Here is a 12713-nt window from a genome sequence, read left to right on the forward strand (position 1 = left end):
TCCTGCACATCTTTTGGGTTGTGGGGGCAAAACCCACACAGACACGGGGAGAATGTGCAAACTTCACACGGACAGTGACCCAGGGCTGGGATTCGAACCCTGGTCCTCAGTGCCGTAGGCAGCAATGCCACGTGCTGCCCTGGGGGGAGTTTAAATTAGCTTGACAGGGGTATTGGAAATAGAAGGTAATACTGGAGAGGAATACCAAGATGCAGAGAATATTGAGAGATGGAGAGCACTAAAATAGGAAATAGAAAGGTATTAGATGGGTTCAGAGTAAGGGGGAACGTAATAAAATCTAAATTTGGGTTACTATGCATACATGTGAATGCATGGAATGTGGTAAATAAAATTGATGAGTTGCAGATTAGTTTGATGTAGCAATAACGGCGACCTGGCTCAAGGGGAAGGACTGACTATTGAATATTCCTGGATACAAGGTGTTCAGGAAAGATAGGAAAATAAGGAAATGGAAGGGATGGTAATATTGATTAAAGAGAATTACAGAGGGTGGTACGGTGGCACTCTGCCTCATGGCGGGGACCCGGTTTCGAACCCAGCCCCGGATCACTGTCGTGTGGAATTTTCACGTTCTTCCCGTGTCTGCTTGGGTCTCATCCCTACAACCCAAAGATGTGCAGGGTAGATGCATTGGCCACTCTTCTGAGGTCTACCAACACAATAGAAGAAAGGAAACAAACTTGGGGACAAAGCAAAAAGGGCTGCCCCCTCTGTTCGGGCACTGCCTGAACATAACAAAGATCAATGGAAACTTAAAAACATCAAATAAGAGTGCAATTAAAGGGGTCAATAAACCCGCCCAACCCCTGCGGTGCCCACAGGGTGCTCGTTGACTCGGCATGCTTCCTTTCTAGGGATACCTGGCTGCGAATGTAGCGGTGGAAGAGGGGCAGGCAGTCTGTTCGGACGACTCCCTCGGTCGCCCGCTGCCTGGACCTATAAATGGCACGCTTTGCCAGGCCATGGTGAAGGTTCAAAAGCAGGTCCTCCGCCTTCCCTTCCCTTCCCCTCTCCGCACCGGGGGTCGGTAGATCAGGAGCGTGTGGCTGAAGTGCAAATAAAACTTCAACAAAACATTTGACAGATAAACTGAAAAGGGAGTGCAGCCTAAAATATGTAATATAGACCGGGTCTACGGACTCCACAAGTCTGCAAAAATGGCAGGTTTCTTGGAAGTCCGTGAAACAGTGCAAGCGGTGATTATACGGCACTGCTGCATGCAACACCCTCCACCCCAGGTCCCCAAGATTGAGGGGGAAGACTCCTCCATAGAGGGACCTTCAGTAGGACCTCCACTGCTGGATGGCAACAAGGCACGCCATGGCGTGTCCGGGCTACGAGTCAGGCTAAGGAGGTGTTAATGTAAGCCTACTTATGACAAAGATTATTATTAGTTTAGTGACGGTGGGGTGAGCATAGCACTTAACCCCCAGCTTCCGGGTTAGCAACCTGGAGGGTGGTGGGGCTGTGGGCGTAGTGGAGGCGAAAGAGGCCACCACCCCCGCAGAGCTGACACTGGACTGCCCTGCCTCCGGTGTAGGTGGAGTGGCCATCAGGGCAAGTGTCACACCCACCCCAATGTGGGCTTTGTCGTGTCTACCCCCTCCTTGGAAGGTATGCAGAAGAATGAAAGAAAGGGAAGAGAGGGCAAGGGCCACAATGGGAGGAGGAGGAGGATAGTGACACAGGAGTGTGGGGCACTGTAGACGATTGATGCCTGAGGTGAAAGACTCCTGTGCACCTGGAGGGGTGGGAGGATAGGTGAGCACAAGCAGTTCTTCATCCTGTGAGGGGACCCAGCAAAAACACAGTCCGTGCTCCCACCTTAGGGCGACAACACCGATTTAAGTGCAACTGGTTCACGTGTTCTTCGGCCCTAGTAGGGCTCAGCAAAAACACAGTCCGTGCTCCCACCCTGGAACGACCACCTAATGGAATCCGACCTCCCTGCAGAAAGAAGCCGCTGGCGTATGGGATTTTCAGCCCGGGAGAGGCTCAGCAAACTCGCTGTCTACTGGATCCCCCTGTCCTGGAACAAGCACAGCTGATGGATGAAGGAAGGCTTCATCCTTGCCGAAGGCAGGTGTTGATAGTTGGGAGAACCAGGCCAGGCAGGACCCTTAGCCCAGGAGGGGCCCAACAAACAAGCAGTCCGAATGGCTCTGTTCCTATCTTGGTGTTGAAGTTGCCTTCTTGTTGTCCTTCTCTCTCTCCTTCCTTCCCTCACCTCTCCTCACTTCAGGCAGCTCAGCAACAATCAATGCTGGACAGGCAGCAAACTGAGCAACACAGCAGCTCAGTAGCAGCAACACAAAAGAGAAAGAGCAGCCACTCTCCATGACAGCAACAACCTCACAACTCCAAATGCTGCACTGTGAGTGCCAGCTTCGGATTGGCCATGCTAAATTGTCCCTTAATTAAAAAAATATATAATTAGGTACTCAAAATTTATATTAAAGAAAAAGAGAAATACAGAATATTGAGAAAATATGTCCCAAATGATCATGATAGAATCTAGAGCAAGGTGTGATTACATCACTCTGTGTAGTTTATAGGCCACCAACTAATGCAGAAATGTAGAGGAACAAATTTGCAAGGAAATTGCAGAGGTGCAAGAATTATAGAGTAGTTATAATTAGGGTCTTGAATTAGTCAAATTACAACAGGGATTGTAGCAGTGTAAACGGTAGTGAGGGACAAGGATTCCTTGAGAGTGTTCAGGAAAATATTGTACAGCAATATGTTTCCAGTCCAACAAGAAAGGAGACACTTCTGGACATGGTTCTTGGAATGAGATGGACCACTTGGATCAAGTGTCATTAGGGACCATTCAGGGGACAGTGATCATTGTATCACAATGTTTAGGTTGGCTATGGAAAAAGACACCGAACCATCCAGAGTAAGAATAACTAACTGGGGGCAAGCCAGCTTCATAGAATTTCATAGAATTTACAGTGTAGAAGGAGGCCATTTGGCCCATCGAGTCTGCACCGGCTCTTGGAAAGAGCACCCTACCCAAGGTCAGCACCCCCACCCTATCCCCATAACCCAGTAACCTCACCCAACATTAAGGGCAATTTTGGACACTAAGGGCAATTTATCATGGCCAATCCACCTAACCTGCACATCTTTGGACTGTGAGAGGAAACCGGAGCACCCGGAGGAAACCCACGCGCACATGGAGAGGATGTGCAGACTTTGCACAGACAGTGACCCAAGCCGGAATCGAACCTGGGACCCTGGAGCTGTGAAGCAATTGTGCTATCCACAATGCTACCGTGCTGCCCGTGGGGTAAGAATGTATCTGTGTCAGATCCATTTGAATCACAGATTGGAAGGAAAGATCGTAACTGAACAATGGGTTACTTTTAAGAAGATGTTTGGGTACAATCAAATTATATTTCCATGATGGGGAAACAGAGCAACCAGACCCAGAATTCTCTGGATGACAAAAGAGATAGACCTATGCTATGATGAAGGGAAAAAAGTGCACTAATGACTGATCTTAGGTGGATAATACAGCCAAGGTACATTCTGAATGTAGAAGATTCAGAGGTGAATTGAAAAGCAAACAAGAGAAATAAAGAGATAGAGATTGAGGAGACTGGCAGCTTTTGAATCCAGAATTCTTCGGGATGGTAAAAGGAGCACTACTGACGTCTAAATGGCATTCTTTTGTGTTAGCACCATTATATGATTCTAAAAGGTAAGTGGCGGGATTTTCCATTGGCTGACGGCGAAACGATTTGGGCGGAGAATACGTTCCGATGCTAAAATCGTGGTGGGCGCCAATTTGACGCCAAATCGCTATTCTCTGTCACCTCGACAGCGGCAACAATGCGGTCCAAAGCGCGCATACAGTAGACACCGTTTGCATATCATTAGTGGGCCTGTACGGAAAGTGTCCAACATTGCCATAGTTTGTTGACAAGTTGTGCCGCTGGCTGGGGGGAATAGCGGATGGTAGCCAGGAGGTGGGCTGTGGGGTCAGGGTGGACGGACACGGAACACCATTGCCAGAGCTGGAAAGGCAGCCATGCAGCTGCGCCCGCCACTGAAAGCCCACTGTGAACTTAGGGCCACAGATCGTATTGGTGTCCCCCAGGCCACCCCACTTGGTGCCCTCTGACCCCAGCCGATCCATCAGCCCCTCCACAGTCGCTGAATTGATCCAGGTTCGGTGCCAGTTTTGCTGTTATGAATGTCCACGAATTCTGCATCGGCACGAGCACTTAGTATCAAAAATGGCGAATACCGCCCAAAGAGTCTCCCATTTAAGATCTTTTTGTAAATTTCTAAAAATAAATTTAGAGTACCCAATTAAAGGACAATTTAGCATGGCCGATTAACCTAGACTGCACATCTTTGGGTTGTGGGGGTGAGGCCCACGCAGACAGTGCCCCGGGCCGGGTCGCCACTGTGCCGCCCATTTAGGGCGTAGATGAGGAGGAATTTCTTCTTAAAGGACCATTAGTATATGGAATTCACTTCCATCAAGAGCAGTGGAAGCTGTGTCATTGAATATATTCAAGGCTGAGTTCGACAGATTTTTGATCTACAATGTTAATTGTATGAATATGGGGTCAGTGTATATAGATGGCGGGGGGCACACCCACTGGATAATGACTTGAGCACATATAAAGAGACACTGTGGGGGCTGGGGTGCATCATCGCCCCGGGGGCTGGGTTGCATCTTTTCTTTTGATGTTTTATATTAGTTTCAGTGCCCCACTACTCTCATTTTATTGTTTAATTTTAAAAGTGTAACGAGGCACATATTAACATAGGTTGGATAGTAGAGTTCCGAGTTATACATATGTAATGTTTCACTTTGTGAATAAACATAAAGCCGAGTAAAGATTGACTTCTTATCTCCTTCTTTACCAACTGGTTATCAGAAGTTCAGCATTCATGGGAGTCAAGAGTTGCCTTTTCCTGTGGCTCTACTGTAACTATGGCAAATAGTGAGTTCACCCTCCTTTCCTTTGATATCTATATTCTAATGCTCAGAGTTGGCAGGTATCAAATGATACCGCCATAAGGTTCAACCGGCTATCGATCAAAGAGCCAAACACCAGTTTGTTAGTTCAAGGTCAAGGGTACTTTATTTACACGCACAATTAATCATGCAACATAACACTACTAGTTAACTACACCTATTGACTAAGACAGCCTGTACTTAACTTCAGGCACCCGGCTTAGGTAATAGAAACCGTGGCCGTTGTTCAATTCTGGACCTATCGAGTCTGGAGAAGTCACTGCTACTCAGCTAGGCTCAGCCGTCTGGTAGCGGGCGTTGAACTTGTACTTGCTTCTGGTGGTGCTGCGATTGGAAATGGACGTTGCTGGGGCACCAGGTCCAAAAGAGGACAAACACATGGTGGACTCTGGTCTTATGCTTGGGGGTTTTCGCGCTCTTTCGGGCGGTCCTTCAGTTTGGACTCCACTAATTGGGTGATCCGTGATCACTGTTTTATTTCTAACCAATAAATGGGCGGGTATCTGGATGGCTGGGCGTGTCCCAAGCGGTCACTGACCCTGTTGTTTATGCTTCCCTAGCGCAGGGAGTGGCGCTGAAATGTCTGGAATTGTACCGGTCGCTCAAGTACCAGTCCTTTGTCTTGGTGGAGATGGGCCATCAAATGCTAATCGGCCCATCAAGATGCTGATTGGTCGGAGTTTTGATACCGTCTGGATTCCTCACTTGCAAATATACATTTCAGGCTCTGAGCCTGCCTGAATCTTGCTCTGTCCATTTTACCCGCCATGCTTTGCGAGTTTCTTGGTTCCTGGTTGTAGGTGGCCATCCCAGATGGCTACACAAAGGATATGGGGACAGACAGCCAAGTGGATTTAAGGCCACAGTCAGGTCAGCAATGATCTTATTGAATGGCGGGGCAGGCTCAATGTGTCCTGTGGTCCAGTCATTTTCAAACCCAGGGTCGTAATCTTCAGGTGGGCCGTGGGCAGGGCCAGGATGGTCACGGGCCATGTGCGTGGCGTTCCCGATTGCGGAAAGTAGTGCCAAATGGCACAGCCGGCTTTTTAAAAATGCCAGCCGCAACCGGCTTTCAGAGTGCTGGCCTTTCCGTGTGCGTGCCCCCTCAGCAGTGTGCAGGCCTGGAGCCCAGTGGGGCAGAACGCCTCCTCCTGATGTCCGTGCGCTGACCCAGGAGCAGATTTTTTAAAATCGCCAGAGTCTTCCTGCGTGGAATGGTGGTAGAGAGCGGGTCACGTTGACATCACGTGTTCTGGGTGCGAGAGAGATTCTCCCATTTTGCAGCTGCCAGCACTGGTGCGAACTCCAGGGCCTCTAGTGAACAACCCATGAAGAACGAAAACCGGAACAAAGAAGCATAAATTACTTGAGGTATGGGTTATTAATTGTGCCACTGCAAATTAGGATTCCAAGTTCATGTGTGCTACATGCAGGGAAGCAATGGCAAATGAAAGTTCAAAACCCTCAAAATGTCAAAGGCATTTCAAGATTAAGCATGGTGAGTTTGAGGACAAACCTCTTTATTTTTTCAACGGATACAGTGGGATCTCAAGTCATCAGCTGAAGTCTTATCAGAAATGTAACATTGAATAACAAAGCAAGTAAGATTCTGAGGACCAAGCAGGCTCACCTGCCAAATTAAAGGGAAGTGAAAATGGTGGGTTGCAAAGTCTGGGACACGAGTGTGGGTCCCAAAGGATAGCTAGTTGGTTCAACTGGGTCCCGGGCAATAGAGTTTGAAAAATACTGGTGTGGTCTATTGCTGATCCTATTTCTTAGGATTTTATTCTTATGACCTGCTGGCTCATGTGTGGTTTCTTCTACTGGTGACATCATTGTTGTACACCCATTGAGCACCCTCACTTGCTACCCACTGGCTGACTTCTGAGCTTTTATCATCCATTTCCCGAGCTCTCCCCGAGTCCTGCTCGTTGTCCCTCAGGGTGGGTGCCAAGTGACCACACACAACTGTTCCTCTGCTGTGGCAGCAAAAGCAGCCATATGTTGTATAGGTGCTTTCAAGAATTTGCTAAGGAAATTGACCAATAATTTCGCTGTCAATTGGCATTAAACCTTCAGTGAATTTTGTACTAGAATTCAGCATAACTTGAGAATTATACCATCAAAGGGAATTCCAAGTTGAAACAGTTTACAATATTGAACTATGAGGTTGGATAACAAGACAACCATATAATTAAGCATATAATACAGTGCACATAATAAAAATGTTTCACAGAAGGGCAAATCCTATGCATCTTGTACTTCTGAGCTCTCCAAAAATGCAACAGCAATATTTTTGTGTTAATCTCCGTGCCACCTCGCATCCAAAGATATCTTGGGTTGATTTTTACAGAACTGCATGAGGAGGGAATGTCGAACACAGTTTTGAATTCCCCATGGAATGCTTGTGTACTTGCACCTGCAAAAAACTATGCTGTTATTAAAAGTTATTTTTTTAACAAGATTAGGGAGGGATTTCTCTGCTATCTGGTTTATTATTGAAATTTTCTCTCGATAATACAAAAGGAACTGCAAACTTTTTCTGCCCTGGAAGATAATTATTATTGTTTCCATCTGTAGCTTTACCGTCCTACTGGAATTGAAACAGGTTATAAAACCTTCAGACACATTCACGATCCAGCGTGGCGGAAACGAGACCAGAAGAGAGTGTCAAGACAGAAGCAGGTATTGAATGTACTCCATCTTTCAATATTAGCGGGTACAAGTGAGAGTTAAGTACTGTCACCATTAGACCCCAGTAGGGAATATAGTGCACCCAGCACAACAAACAGGTCAGAGGGAAGGATACACTGCAGTCGTCAGTACTAGTGAATCCAAATAAGATATATTGCACTATGTCAGCCATGGCTCAATTGGCAGACTCTACCCTTTGATTCACAAGATTGTGGGTTAGGGTTAGGGCCAAGTCTCACTCCAGGGTTTGAGTACAAAAGTCAAGGCTGAATAATTCAGTGCAGTACTGAGGGTGTACTGCACTGTTGGAGGTGCTGTCTTTTGGATGACTCATTAAACCAAAGCTCTGTCTGCCTGCGAGGATGGATGTAAAAGATCCCATGGCTCTATTTGTTTGAAGAACAGGAGAGTTATTTATCCCTGGTGTCCTGGCCAATATTTATACCTCAATTGGCACCACAAAACAACAGATTATCTGATTATTTTTACATTGCTGCCTTGTGGGAATTTGCTGTGTGCAGATTGGTTGCTTTGTTTCCTACATTATGACAGTGATTACACAGGGTCCTAGACAAAACAAATCATCACATTGGAAGTTTAAACTTGTCAAAGAGTTTCAGCGCAGGTGTGTGTGTCAGGACCTCCGTGGGGTCCTGACATGTACATCTTCTAACTTGCACCACTCTCTGATTATCGGGATCCTGGAATGTTTAAGTGGGAAAGCAATCATCAGTATGGGTAGGTCTAAGTGGGGAATATATTGCAATGACCTATACCTTCGGTTTTGATTGAGGGATAGAGTACAGTCACCAGTACCAGAGTATCTCATGGGCCATACACAGTGAGCTATGCAGGACGTATACAGCGATCATCAGGAAGAGGGGCCCTGCTGCAAAGGCAATAGTGAGTGTGGAATGGAAATTGGTTATTGGTTAAGGGTAGCATGGTGGTTAGCATAAATGCTTCACAGTTCCAGGGTCCCAGGTTCGATTCCCGGCTGGGTCACTGTCTGTGCGGAGTCTGCACGTCCTCCCCGTGTGTGCGTGGGTTTCCTCCGGGTGCTCCGGTTTCCTCCCACAGTCCAAAGATGTGCGGGTTAGGTGGATTGGCCATGCTAAAATTGCCCGTAGTGTCCTAAAAAAAAAGTAAGGTTAAGGGGGGGGTTGTTGGGTTACGGGTATAGGGTGGATACGTGGGTTTGAGTAGGGTGATCATTGCTCGGCACAACATCGAGGGCCGAAGGTACTGTACTGTTCTATGTCGATGTTAAAAAAAAATGAAAATCGCTTATTGTCACGAGTAAGCTTCAACGAAGTTACTGTGAAAAGCCCCTAGTCGCCACATTCCGGCGCCTGTCCGGGGAGGCTGGTACGGGAATCGAACCGTGCTGCTGGCTTGTCTTGGTCTGCTTTCAAAGCCAGCGATTAGCCCTGTGAGCTAAACAGCCCCTTATTGGAATCAGAGGATGAGAGTGATGGGAGTAGGCTGAGGTTATAGGGAAAGAATTCTGAGGTAATTAATACCAGACTTCAGAGTTCACTATAATCGATATTGTTGGGTTTTGAGCAGGACTAACACTCTACTTTTTAATCAGAGCAGTTTATTTGGCTAAAACTTAAACACAAAGGGCTGCTTAAACGTCTAAATTTTTAGATCTTACTGTGATTAATAGTTTCACTTCTTGGAGGATCTGGACAGGATGCAGTCTGACTTTCTACTATTCTAATGTATCATTTTCTGTATCACACACAAGTTCCTTATATTTCTAGTTTTTGTTGGCATTTTTAACCTCTTCTTTGATCCACTTTGGCCGATAGATCAGGAAAGCAATTCTTTCTAACTGCCTTTACTAATTGCAGAGATGTGTGATAGCTACCCAAGGCAATTTTTACTCTTTTGACCTGTGGGGTGGTTGATCAATACACTGGTATAGTTCAGAATAGGAAGTTGGCATTTGCAGAATTGTAGATGTTCATTGCCTTTTACTTCACTCTTGTGGTCTCAACTAAAAATAATTCCCCTGCTAACAGTTCCTGATATGATGCAGTTAGTTTATGAATTCCTCTTGTCGAGAAATTACATGATACATACGTACAGATTAAAAGACCCTGTCAAGGGCACAACGATTGGCTTGGGGGGGCGACAGGGGGATGAAAAAAAAATCAGCTGTGGTTCCCTCTCCTGGTCTTTATCCATGACCTTTGCTAGAAAGTGCAGGTATGGATTTCAGCTGAGGCTAGGATCAGTTTGATGATGTGATGTTACTAGCAGACAAAGAGCATGAGGAAACTCACTGGCTTGCTTTGCACATAAAGAATGGTCACTTGAGCAAAGTGTTGGAAGGCAGCTGATGCCCACTGGACCATATCTAGCAATGACTTCAGGATAAAAAAGAAGAAAACCTGGTGTTGGGGAGAGCCTGAAGTATTTAGACAATTGAGATCGCTTCTATACCCTTTGACCATTGCAATAAGACGCAGAAAACTGAAACATCTGCACGGTAAGTTGGGTTTATTCCTTTATCTATTCGTCTAAAACAAAGGGAATTTATATTACTAAAGTGGGATTCAGTAATCCCTGATTCTGGCCTCGCCAGCCACATGATGAAGGGCTAAATTTACTGATACGTGTCTCTGTTTCTTCTCCTTTGTTTATAGGAACAATTTAAGATTGACAAAGAAGGTGGTTTAAAGAACTTGAAATACCGTGTTGTGTCCAAATCAGAGCTGACAATAGATGGGGTACACTGCATCATCATCAATATCCTATTGGAATGTGACCTGAATGAAACTCCTTGGTGTGTAATAAACTGACTGGACAGAAGGCAGAAATAATAGGATTTCACTTTGCTGACATGGCGATACAGTAAATGGGCCTATCACTGTGTGTCTTTGGACACCTGTTCCTACCAATGATGCCCTTGACATGGAATCAGGTGCTGAAGTAGTGCAGTATTAAACAGAGGCAGGGATGGAATTTCCTGTCTGCTGGCTGGTCTGTGCTGATTCATATGGTTGCAAAGCATTGACAAGTGTTTGACAAGGCATGATGGAGTAATATGCTACCACGGAAAGTTACTCATAAATGAACAAAATCCAAGCAGTTAAATCTTTCTGTCAGTGTTTTTATCATACAAAACTCTTTCAAACACTTGTTTTAATAGTGAGAGCAAGGTTTGTAAACCATTACAGGTGGTCTCCTGATGGACTGGACTGTACCAGGCCACTCAGTGGTGAAGCAGGGGTCCTTCACCATTGTTGCGCAATGATGAAATCTGTCTGGAGCCCACCTGTAGGAGCTCACTAGAGTAACAAGAACCATTGTCAGTAAAAGAAACATTTTACCTGAATTAAGTAACTACCCAGGAACTGGTTGATGTGTTACCTTTTGACTCCAGAATAAACAGAAAACTCACCAACGTCAGTCGGGTGATTCTGAACATTGAGGCACCCCTTTTTGATTTGTAGAGTGATGGGGCAAATATTTCCAAAGAAATTGATACTAATGGCACCATTTTGATTTGGTTCCATTTGTTGGCGAGCATGGTTGTTACATAGAGATAAGCAGCCAGCTTACTCGAGCCTACAAGATAGGCACCTGGCAATGCTGTTACTGATTTTGAAACTCAGCCAATACGAATGTTCTAAGGATTATTATCTCTGCAGTTAGAAAACGATACATTCCAAACCAAGTGTAGAGAATGGAAATTATTTTATATTGAAGGAAAAGGGCACTGTTGTCTAATATAAGGCAATGTGCTTTGTGTTTTTACTGCTGATTCACTGTGATATCTGAAAAAGAAACCTCTCTATCCCTGAGGTTGTTACAATAACAGCTCTGACCTTTGGGGTTTGCTAACTTGATTCTTTCCGAGTAAAAACTCCCAATGAGAAGGAGCAGAGCAGAAAGTATTTCTCTTCAGTCTTCTGCCACCTGGTGGAGAATTTGCAATACCACAACAGTAAAGTATTAAAAATAGGCATATTATCTGGACTATATGATTTATTTTCTACATTTCAGCCATCTAAGATTTTTTTTCTCCTGCTTTGAAGCTGTATTGTGCATCACCATGTTTCAGTTCCTGGCATTTCTTTCGGAGTGAGTGTCTTTTTAAAACTTCTACACCTCTCAAAAACCTAAGCTTCTTGAAGTGATGAAATGTGAAACGAACTGTAAGCAGTGGCCAAGACCCTTTTATGATGAGACAAAGAAAGGAATTGTAACTGAGTCACACAAAGGGAATAACAAAGTGACACAAATGTAGATATTGCCTGGTTTCTTTCTGCACTCTTGAAGCATTTGGATTCACTGAAGTAGAAAAATGTCAATGGCATAAAGTTGCATGTTCCTTTTTATGTACTTTACCAGATACTTCATGTTAATAGCTGCTGAAGGGCTACAACAGCAAGCTAAGGCAATGTTGCTGATGGTTTTGTATTTGTGAATGAAATGGAAAGGAAGAATTGTAAGTGAATCTGAAATTGGAAAGACCTTTTGCAAAAATGTCCAATTTGTTTTAGTGTCTATTATGCTTTTCTATATAGGTCCATGAAAGAAAGGATGTTATAGTTCCATATTAGTGAATTGAAACTGTTGTTTCAATGCATTTCTTTATATTTGTTAATTTAACAGATTACGACCGTAGAAATAAATTAATTTTACCAATTGTGTTGTGCTGTACTTAAATATACAGGTTTACTTTTAAAATCACAAGCTGCTTGATGATAAAACTGACTTGTTCAGTAGGTTTATAATTCTGCCACCCCCACTTATTTGTATGCAGTCTAGAGAACAGGCGCAGTGATACTGTAACCAACCTCTGCATTCTCTTCCATCCAGAGTGAGCTTCCAACCTCATGCTTTATACAGTGCTTGCTTTTATGTAGGTTATATTGTAGCACGCTGTATTAGTATGGTGCGTTTGCCCATTAATGGTTTAACGGGCAAATACATCACATGATGTGGTACTGAGATCTAAAGATGAGAGGTCAATGGTTTA

The 12713-nt window shown here is 44.8% G+C and overlaps 1 protein-coding gene across 2 annotated transcripts in view; it reads left to right on the plus strand.

The window, feature by feature from the left end:
- b4galt7 (xylosylprotein beta 1,4-galactosyltransferase, polypeptide 7 (galactosyltransferase I)) overlaps positions 1–12379 on the plus strand; it is a 50064-nt gene extending 37685 nt beyond the window's left edge. For both annotated transcript variants that reach the window (XM_038795402.1, XM_038795403.1), the window contains 2 exons: positions 7601–7705; positions 10372–12379. In XM_038795402.1, the coding sequence (XP_038651330.1) occupies positions 7601–7705; positions 10372–10527 (261 nt within the window). In that variant the 3' untranslated portion in view covers positions 10528–12379. The remainder of the gene's footprint in view (positions 1–7600; positions 7706–10371) is intronic.
- Positions 12380–12713: the final 334 nt, after the last annotated feature.

Source organism: Scyliorhinus canicula, chromosome 4 (assembly GCF_902713615.1).
Source record: "Scyliorhinus canicula chromosome 4, sScyCan1.1, whole genome shotgun sequence".
In the NCBI taxonomy this organism is placed as follows: Eukaryota; Metazoa; Chordata; class Chondrichthyes; order Carcharhiniformes; family Scyliorhinidae; genus Scyliorhinus; species Scyliorhinus canicula.